Here is a 10,999-nt window from a genome sequence, read left to right on the forward strand (position 1 = left end):
GACTGGAGCGGTGGGAATAAGTGCATTTGAGATGGCTAGGTTGGCACAGGATAGAAGAGCATATAGAGCTCTTGTACATAGGGTCGCTATGAGTCGCAAGCGACTCGATGGCACATAACAACAACAACATCATGATGTTGCATTTTGGGCCAGTGATAAGAATTTTTGTTTTCTTCACATTGAAATGCAATCCATATTGAAGGCTGTGAAGGATTTGATCTTCCGCAACAAGTGCTTCTGTCCTCCTCACTTTCAACAAGCAAAGTTGTGTCATCTGTACTATGCAGGCTTTTAATAAGTTTTCCTCTGATCTTGATATTACTTCTTCATAAATTCCAGCTTCTCAAATAATTTGCTCAGCATACAGATTAAATAGGCATAGAGAAATGATACAACCCTGACACCCTCCCTTGCTCACAGAAACTGAGAAGGACCTGAAGCATTTGCTGCAGAAGGTAAAGACTGCAGTCTTCAATATGGATTGAAGCTCAACATCAAGAAGACAAAGATTCTCACCACTGGGCCAACATCACGATAGATGGAGAAGAGACTGAGGTTGTTAACAATTTCCCCTTGCTCAGTTCCAAAATCTTGGCAGCAGCAATCAGGAAATAAAAAGAATAATTGCTCTGGGGAAAACAGCTGTCAGGGACCTCTCAAAAGTGCTGAAGAGCAACAATGTTAGTCTAGAGACTAAGATATGCCAGATTCAGGCTGTGGTCTGACACACAAGAGCCTACTGTGACAGAGGAAGTTTAAGTTGTGGTGCTAGAGAAGAGAAATGAACATATCATGGACTGCCATGAGAACAAGTCTATTCTGGAAACAATGAAAACAGACTGTTCTTTAGAGGCAAGGATTTTGATGCTCTGCCTCACATACTTTGGGCTTGTAGCCAGGAGGGACCAGTCCCTGGAGAAGGATATCATGCTTGGAAAGGCAGAGGGACAGTGCAGGAGAGGAAGACCTGGGATGAGATGGATTCACACAGTAATTGGGGTAATCATGATAGTTGTGTCAGAGGCAGTGCAGTAAGACTTCCTCAGAATAGAGCACAGTTCAGAGCTATTGTACACAGGGTCGCTATGAATTGCAGGCAACTCAGTGGCACATAACAACAACAGTTGCTCTGTTCATAAAACATCTTGGTCTGGGTATTGGTTTCCTATGAGCACAGTTAAGAGCTCCCGGATTCCCATTCTTCTCAAAGTTAGCCACAACTTGTTATGATCCACACAGTCAAATGCCTTTTCATAGTCAATAAAGCATAAATAAGACATTCTTCTGGTATTCTTTACTTTCAAACAGGATCCATCTGAATTCCAAATGCCAAGGGCTCTTTTAAATCCTGCTTGAACTCCTGGTAGTTCCTATCCATGTACTGTTCTAGCCATTTTTTAATTATCTTCAACAGTGTTTTGCCGAATGACTGAGAATAGAGCATATTATGTATAGCTTTATAGGTAATTGTAGTTGATTTGATGTCAATTAAGTAGATAAATTTGAAGAATCTAGATTTTATTCTAAACACAACCCATTGGGATGCTATAAGAAAGGGAAACTATAACATTTTAACGATGGGGTTTCCCCCCCTCCTCCCCCGTGTAGTACATGAACTCTAAGGCAGAGATAGGTAGTGAAAACAGGACAGTTAAGAGGCTGTTATAGTTTCTGGGGGAATCATGCTGGTGGTTTGGGTTAGGGTGGCAACAATAAATAAGGAGTCTTAATTGTCAAGAGCTACTTTAACAGACAGTAAAAGTATATGTATTTAATAAACAGACTTTTGTGGTCTTTTTTCGGAGGCTAGAAGTCCATTCAGAGTGTCAGCTGTAGGTAGGGGAAGGCTGGCTCTGTTGGCCGTGGAGGAAAGTCCTTGCTTCCTTCAGTCTTTGTAGGCCCTGGGTTCCCTTGGAGACATCCATGAATTTCTGGCCTTCCCTAGTACCAGGGAGTTTTGTCATGCAGGTGGCCCAGGTCCAAAAAGGCTCCACTCTTGGAAATTATTTCTTAGTGGTACTAAGTGTCCCACTCTGGCTTACTTTGAGCTCACTTGCTCCTACTTTTTATCTCTAATTAGATAAAAGGTATTACAAGCCACCCCTAGGGAAACTCACTTTATATGTCACTAGGATTGTGATGGGATTAATGAGAGTTGCCTTCTACCCTTTATTCTCCTACAACTACTTGCTTTGTTTAAAATTTTTTTATTAGAGTGAAGGTTTATAAACCATATTGTTTTTTATTCCCACCTCATCCTACAACTATTTGGTGTATCAGGATCTTCGGGAACCATTACTTATCTTACACATTATATCATCCTATATATCTATTTTGGGGAACACACAATTAATTCCATGACATAAAGTGATTACATTTTGGAGATAAGAACAAAAAGTTTTTCTGTAAAAAATGGTACCAGTTGTGTGTTGTTTTGCCTTGGGAAAGAGTTTTGGTCTTGACATTGCATATTTGCAGCACCTGTCGATCATCCTCATGAGGATAAATGTATGTAGAGGCAGACAACAATATCTTTTTATTGGGTGACGGGTAAAGAGTTCATCATATTCCTTCATTTGTTGTTGTTAGATGTTGAGTTAGTTACCACTGAGATCAACTCTATGAACACCAGGTCTGAATCTTGTCCTATCCTGCACCATCCTCACAATCTCTGACATGCTCAAGTTCACTGTGATGGTCATTATTTCTCTTTGACAGGGAATTGCCAATAATTCAAATGGGGTTTAGAAAAGACTGTGGCACTAGGGATATAATTTCTAATGTTAGATGGATCCTGGCTGAAAGTAGAGATTATTAGAAGAATGTCTATCCATGTTTCATTGACTATACAAAGTCAATGATCCACAGTAACTGTGTGTATCACTACAAACTATGGCTAATATTGAAAAAGATGAGAATCCCAGAACATTTGATTGTGATAATATGAAATTTATACCTAGGCCAAGAAGCTGTTGGAAACAAGGAACAAGGAAATGCGGTATGGTTTAAAATCAGGAAGGTTATACATCAGGGTTGTATCCTTTCTCCATACTTATTCAATCTATATGTGGAGCAAAACTCATGAACTTGAACTCTATGAAGAAAACTGTGGCATTAGGATCAGAGTAAAACTCATCAACCACCTGTGTTTTGTAGATGATATAACCTTGATTGCTGAAAGCGAGGAGGACTTGAAACACTCTCTGCAGAAGATCAATGACTTCAACCTTCAATAAATTATATGGATTATATCTCAACATTAAGAAAACAAAGGCCCTTGCCATATAGGCAGCATCATAACAGATGTAGAAAGGATTGAATTTGTCTATTATTTCATCTTGCTTGGATCCATAATCAACACCTTTGGTACCAGCAGTCAGGAGATCAGGAAATGTATTACATTAGGAAAGTTCTGTCAGAAACCTCCCCCAAACAGTGAAGTGCAGTGATGTTAGTTTGAAGATTAAGGTATATCTAATTCAGGCCCCGGTCTTCTCAATCAGTTGCTATGCATCTGAGAGCTGGACAATGGATAAGGATGACTGAAGGTGAATTGATGCCTTGGAGCTGTGGTGTTTGAGAAGAGTACTAAATATCCCAGTCACTGCCAAGTGAACAGGTTTGTCTCCAAGAAAGTGCAGCCAGAATGTTTCTTAGAGGCAAAGATGGTGACGTTTCATCTCTCATACTTTGGGCATGTTGCTAGGTGAGGTTATTTCTAGGAAAAGGACATCATGCTTAGGAAGGTAGAGGGTCACCAAAAGAGAAAGATCCTCAATGAGATGGATTGACACAGTGACTGCAGCAATGGACTCAAGTGGTCAGAAGTGATGAGGATGGCAGAGGACAGGACAAAGTTCGGGTCTGTCGTTGACAGGGCTGCTGGAAGTTGTATTCAACTCAACAGAACCTAACAACAACCATAACACAGGATCGCTGAGTTGGAGCCAACTTGATGACAACTAACTTCATAGAACTAAATAAGAAGGTTGGTGCTTAAATCCCATGTTGAGGTATAGCGGAAGAAAAGTCTGGCTTGAGATCACAAGCACTGGAAAAATAGTACAGTTCTGAAACACATGATGTCAAAGGCTGTTGTTGTTGTTCTGTGCCATCGAGTCGCTGTGACTCATAGCAACCCTATGTACAAGAGCCCTAAACGCTGCTCTATCCTGTGCCAACCTCACTGTCTCCGACACACTCATTCCCACCACCCCAATCACAGAATCGATCCATCTCATTGAGGGTCTTCCTCTCCTGCACTGCCCCTCTACTCTCCCAAACATGATGTCACTCTCCAAGGACCAGTTCCTCCTTGCAACATGCCTACAGTATGTCATACAAAGCCTCAGAATCCTTGACTCCAAGGAGCATTCAAGCAACTTCAGCTATTCAGACTGAAGCTGTTTGTTCTCCTAGCAGTCCATGGTATATTCAACACTCTTCTCTAGCACCACAGCTCAAAGGCATCAATTCTCTTTCTATCATCCCTATTCACTGTCCAACTCTCCGATGCATAGCACATAATTGCGAAGACTATAGCCCGGATCAGGCACACCTTGGTCTCCAGTCTGATGTCATTGCTCTTCAGTACTCTTGAGAGGTCCCCCACAGCTGATGTTCCCATGTCTTGATTTCATGGCTGCTGGTACCAAGAATGTCGACTATGGAGCCAAGCAAACTAAAACTGTTAACTATCTCAATCTCTTCATCATCCATACTGATGCTGCCAATTTGCCCAGTGGTGAGAATCGTTGTCTTTTTGATGTTGAGCTTCAATCTGTACTGAAGGCTGCAGTCCTTGACCTTCTACAGCAAATGCTTCAGGTCCTCCTCAGTTTAAGCAAGCAGAGGTTGTTGATGATGCCACATTCCTCCTCAAGGAGGAATGCAGTGTCAAAGATGTAGTGTTCAAAATGTCCTTCCTGCCAGGCGTGGTGGCGCGCGCCTGTAGTCCCAGCTACTTGGGAGGCTGAGGCTGGAGGATCGCTTGAGTCCAGGAGTTCTGGGCTGTAGTGCGCTATGCCGATCGGGTGTCCGCACTAAGTTCGGCATCAATATGGTGACCTCCCGGGAGCGGGGGACCACCAGGTTGCCTAAGGAGGGGTGAACCAGCCCAGGTCAGAAACGGAGCAGGTCAAAACTCTCGTGCTAATCAAAATGTCCTTCCTAGCCATTGACTTTGCCAAATGGATGAGTGTGATCATACGTACAGGGTGTGTTACTCTAGCCACAAGGAGACTGGCTAGTCTCACCATTAAACTGAGCATATTCCCCAAATGAAAATTGAGAATCTCACCACCTGCAAAGAAGCAGCAGCAGCAATAGCAGCAAAGAATTCAGCACACATCCTTGGGGGCCAGAGACTCCTGCGTCACTCAGATCAGTGGCTACAGGAGCAGCAGCTGCAGCAGAGAACTAGAGACCCGATGTGAGACCGAGCTGACTTTGTGGCTGCTGTCCCATGAATCCAGAGGTAGGAACCTTTGTCCAAGTTTGTTGGAGGACAGCGGTGGAGGTGAGGACAGGGTGCATGTTGCTGTTGTTTTTATGTGCTGTCAAGTCACCTGAGACTGAAAGCCACCCAATAGACAAAAGCTCTGACCTCTACTCGTATCTTTTGAGCCAATTTCATCATCTATAACACACCTATGGCCATTTCCCCAGTTACTGAGTCACTCCATCTTATCCAGGATCTTTCTCTCTTGCACTATCCCTCCACCTTTCCAACCATGATGTCCCTCTCCAAGTACTGGTCTCTCCTGGCAAAATTAGATGAAGCTTCAAAATCTTTGCCTCCAAAGAGCAGTCCAGTTTCACCCTTTCCAGGACAGACCTGTTTGTTCTCTTAGCAGTCCAAGTTATGTTCAATATTCTTCTTCACCACCACAGCTCAAAGACATCAATTCTTCTTCTATCATCCTTGGTTCCTGTCTAGCTCTCTGCTGCATAGCAAGTAATTGTGAAGACCATGTCCTGGATCAGGCACACCTTAGTCTCTAGAGTGACGTTGTTGCTTTTCAGTACTCTGGAGAAGTCCCTGACAGTAGACTTTCCCAATGTAACTGGTCTTTTGATTTCCTGGCTGTGGTACCAAGAGTGTTAATTGTGGAGCCAAGTAAACTGAAGCTGTTAACAATCTCAATCTATTATAATGCTGCCAATTGGCTCAGTAGTGAGAATCTTTGCTTTCTTTTTGCTATGAGTCACAGGTGACTTGATGGCACATAACAACAACAACAACAATTGATTTTTCTGCAGATATAGTCAATCCAATTCCTATGTAGTCCATCAGGTAAAATCCATGTGTATATTTGACCTTTAATTTTTTAAACATCATGATAGATGGAGAAAGGATTGAAGTTGTCAACATTTTTTCATCTTGCTTGGACCAACACCCTTTTGCATTGGGGAAAGTATGCTGTTAGGGATCTCTCCAAAGTAATAGAGAGTAATGATGTCAGTTCAAAGATTAAGGTGTACTTGATTCAGGCCATTGTCTTTTCAAGTCACTTGTTGCACATTTGAAAGTGGGACAATGAATAAGGATGACAAAATAAGAACAAATGTCTTTGAATTGTTTTGTTGGAAAAGAGTTCTGAATATCCCATGGACTGCTAAAAGAACAAACAGATAAGCCTTGAGAAAGGTACCTTGAAGGCAGAGATAGTGACGTTTCTCTCTCATACTTAGGGCATGGTACTAGGATAAATTATTCATTGGAAAGGACATTATACTTGGAAAGGTGAAGAGTCAGCCAAAGAGAGGAAGACCCTCAATGAGATGTATTGACACAGTGACTGCAGCAAGGGGCCCAAATATGTCAGAAATAATGAAAATAGCACAGGTCAGAAGGGTTCAGGTCTGTTGTTTATAAGGTTGCTAAGAGCCTTGACTTGATGGCACACAACAACAGCAACATATTTGACAAGGAGTACATAATTTATTGTACAAATTTTTTAAAAGAACATAGAATCTTTGTTTGCTTGATGCCAAGCTTTAATCTGTATTGAAGGCTGCAGTCCTCTTGACTGTCTGCAGTAAATGCCTCACATCCTCCTCAGTTTCTGTAAGAAAGGTTGTTTCATCTGCATACTACATATGGTTGATGAGTCTTCCTCCAATCCTGATGTCATATTTCTCCTCACTAGAGCCCAGCCTCCTGGATGATCTGTTCTGCATATAGATTGGAAAAGTATGGAGATAGGATGCCTTGCTGATACACTCATTTCCTGGTTTTGAGCCATGCAGTGTTTCCTTGCTCTGTTCTGACAACTGCCTCCAAGTATAGATTTCACATAAGCACAATCAAGTGTTCTGGGATTCCCATTACTCTCAGAGTTAGCCACAGTTTGTTGTGATCCGCACAGTCAAATGCCTTTGACATTCCTCTGGTATTCTCTGCTTTCAGTCAGCCAAGATCCATCTAACATTAGCTATAATAACAATAGTGCCACCACCTCTTCTAAATCCAGCCTGCACATTTTCTTGGGACATCTTTTTTGGGAATGGAAACAAATATGGATCTTTTCCAGTCAGTTGACCAGATAATCAATCTCTCTCTCTCTCTCATACACATACACAAAAATACACATTTATTATAGTTGTTGTGTACCATCAAATTGGAACCAACCTGTAGCTGACCCTCTGTCAGGTTTTCTAAGACAATTATTTGCACAGGAGGACATTGCCTCTTCTTTCTCCTGCAAAGCAGCTGGTGGATTTGAACCACATGCCATTGGGATTGCAGCACAGTTCAAGATGCTCTGAAGGAATTTGCAAAAACAAATTCCCAGGAACTTATTGAATACTAATTGGCATATAGGGAGCTCTGGTGGCCTAGTGGCAAGAAACTGTGCTGCAATCCTGAAGACATGCAGTTTGAGGCCACCAGCCACTCATGGGAGAAGGATGGGCAATCTCCTCCTGTGCGATTAACTGCCTCTGAAAACCCTTTCAAGGGTCTGCTATGGATCAATTCTGACTCTATGGAACACAACAACAACAACAATTGACACATTTCAACAAAGGGATGCTGCCCTGGATGTGCTCACAAGGTTGTGCCAAGATATCTCTCCAGACAACTACCTGACCAACTGACTGGAAGAGAACTATATTTATTCTCATTCCAAAAAAGGTGATCCTATAGAGTGTGGAAATTATCAAACAATATTGCTAATATCACACCCAAACATAATCCTGCTGAAGATTATCCAAAAATGACTGAAATAGTACAGCAACAGAGAACTACCAGAAACACAAGCTGGGTTTAGAAGAGACGGTGGCCCTAGAAACATTATAGCCAATGTCAGACGGATCTTGGTGAAAAGGAGAGAGTACCAGAGGAATGTCTATCAGAACTACATTGACTATGCAAAGACATTTGACTGTGTAGATCACAACATATTGTGACTAACCTTGAGAAGAATGGAAATCCCAGAACAACTGGTTGTGCTCATGGAAAACCTAGAGTTGGACCAGGAAACAGTCCTCAGAACAGAGCAGAGAAACACTACACAGATAAAAATTGGGAAAAAAGTGTCTCCATACTTTACCAATCTATATGAATAGATCATTTGAGATCCTGAGATTTATGGGGAGGAATGTGACATCAGGATTGGAGGAAGACTCATCAACAATCTGCATTATGCAGATGGCACAACGTTGCTTGCTGAAACTGAGAAGTACCTGAAGCACTTGCTGCAGAAGGTCAAGGACCTGAAGCACTTGCTGCAGAAGGTCAAGGACTGCAGTCTTCAATACAGATTAAAGCTCAACATCAAGAAAACAAAGATTCTCACCACTGGGCCAAATGGCAGCACCTTGATGGATGGAAAAGAGATTGAGGTTGTTAACAATTTCAGGTTGATCAGCTCTGCAATCAACACTTATAGCACCAGCAGTCAGGAAATCAAAAGACAAATTGCACTTGAAATATCTGTCAGCGACCTCTCCAAAGTGCTAAACAGTAATGATGTCAATCTAGATTCTAAGATGTGCCTGAATCAGGCCACGATCTTCAAAATAATTTGCTATGCATCAGTAAGCTGGAAAATGACTAAGAATGATCAAAGAAGAATCAACACCTTTGAGTTATGGTGCTGGAAAAGAGTCTTGAACATACCATGGACCATCAAGAGAACAAACAGTTGTGTTTTGGAGAGGGTGCAACCAAGCTCCTCGTTGGAGGCTAGGATTTTGAAGCTACATCTCACAAGCTTTAGACACATGGCTAGGAGGTGCTAGTCCTTGGAGAAGGACATCATTATCATGCTCAGAAAAGTAAAGGGACAGCATAGGAGAGGAAGACCCTGGATGAGATGGATACAGTGACTAGGGAAATGGGGCTTGTTGTGTTGGAATCAGTGAGACTGGCTCAGGACAGGACAAGCTGCAGAGCTACTTTACATAGGGTCACCATGAGTCTACAGGGAGTGTCACTGTTAACTCAAAGGCCATGACTCTCTGGCAGTTTGCATCTACAAGAAGCTGAGTGGGGATGGGTAAGATTATCAATCTCCTGTGTGATTTACAACCTCAGAAACACACTGGAGAGTCAAATGAGTGAGTTCTGCCTCAACAGCAATGAGATAATCTAACTATATGCATCTAGGTGCTCTAGTGGCTTAGTGGCAAGGAGTTGTGCAGCTAACCCAGAGGCACACAGTTTGAATCCAGCAGTTGTTCTGCAGCAGAAAGATGGGAAATCTCCCATGTGACTGATTGCCACTGAAAACCCACTGGAGAATCAACTATGAGTCACTTCTGACTTGGTGGTAGGTACATAACAACAACAATAAAATATCAATGTTGTTGTTATTCTTAGGCGCCACCAAGTCAACGCTTAGAGACTCCCTGAAGAACAGACCTGAACTGTGGCCTATTCTGATGTGCTTTTCAATTTATCTCACTGACAATCTTCCTCTCTTTCACTGATCCCCCACCTTTCCCAGCATGTTGTCTCTCTCCAAGGACCAGTTCCTCTTGAAAATATGCCCAAAGTAAGTAAGGTGAAGTTTCACTGTCCTTTCCTCTAACGAACCTTCTGGCTGTGTCTCCTTCATGACAGATTTCCTTGTTCTTTAGGCAGTCCATGGTATATTCCATACTCTTCACCAACATCACAATTCAAAGACATAAATTCTCCTGCCGTTCTTAAAAAAGAAAACATTCTTTGAAAGTTTTCAAACACTGCTTACCTCCCTACTAAAATATACTGATTTCCCAAAACAAATATACTAATTTCATGGAGATGACAGCACAGGTCAGGTGAAGGTGGTCATTAGCATCTATTACAATTTATTTCCAGCATTTTGCACTATACAGCTAGAAATTAAAAAATTATATCACCCATACTATTTTGCAGTGAGTACTCTAGAGGTAAAATACTTCTTCCAATTACAGTAAGAATGTTAGGATCTAGCCTTCTTCCTGATGTTTTTTGTGGATTTTCATTGCTTTTTTTAATAAGCAGCAATGACTGTGTGAGTAATAGGATTTCCTCCAGCAGTTTCTGCTTCTCCTTGCTAGATTTGTGGGTGTTGAGTACTTGTCTCTGCAGTATCTTTTTTTGATCTCAGAACTGTAGCATTGTTGTTGTTGTTATGTGCCGTCGAGTTGCGACTCATAGTGACCCTATATACAACAGCCCTAAGCCCTGCTCTGTCCTGTGCCAATCACACTGTCTCCGACACTCCCATCCCGATTACCCCAGTCACTGAATCAATCCACCTCTTAGAGGGCCTTCCCCTCCTGTGCTGTCCCTCCACCCTACCAAACATGATGTCCCTCTCTAAGGACCGGTCCCCCCTTACAACATGTCCAAAGTATGTTAGACGGAGCCTCAGAATCCTTGCCTCCAAAGAGCCACCCAGTTTGACCCTTTCCAGGATGAATCTGTTTGTTTTCCTAGCAGTCCATGGTACATTCAATACTCTTCTCCAGCACCACAGCTCAAAGGCATCAATTCTTCTATCCTGCTTAGTCATTGTCCAACTCT

General features: G+C 42.2%; 1 protein-coding gene across 1 annotated transcript in view; it reads right to left on the reverse strand.

The window, feature by feature from the left end:
• Nucleotides 1–1,300: 1,300 nt before the first annotated feature.
• LOC102845392 (H/ACA ribonucleoprotein complex subunit 3-like) overlaps nt 1,301–10,999 on the reverse strand; it is a 21,550-nt gene continuing 11,851 nt past the window's right edge. Inside the window, exon 2 of the mRNA XM_006899040.1 lies at nt 1,301–1,429. Coding sequence (XP_006899102.1) covers nt 1,301–1,429 — 129 coding nt within the window. The remainder of the gene's footprint in view (nt 1,430–10,999) is intronic.

The sequence above is a fragment of the Elephantulus edwardii genome, unplaced genomic scaffold (assembly GCF_000299155.1).
Source record: "Elephantulus edwardii isolate Elephantulus edwardi_28Jun2011 unplaced genomic scaffold, EleEdw1.0 scaffold00244, whole genome shotgun sequence".
NCBI classification, from domain to species: domain Eukaryota; kingdom Metazoa; phylum Chordata; class Mammalia; order Macroscelidea; family Macroscelididae; genus Elephantulus; species Elephantulus edwardii.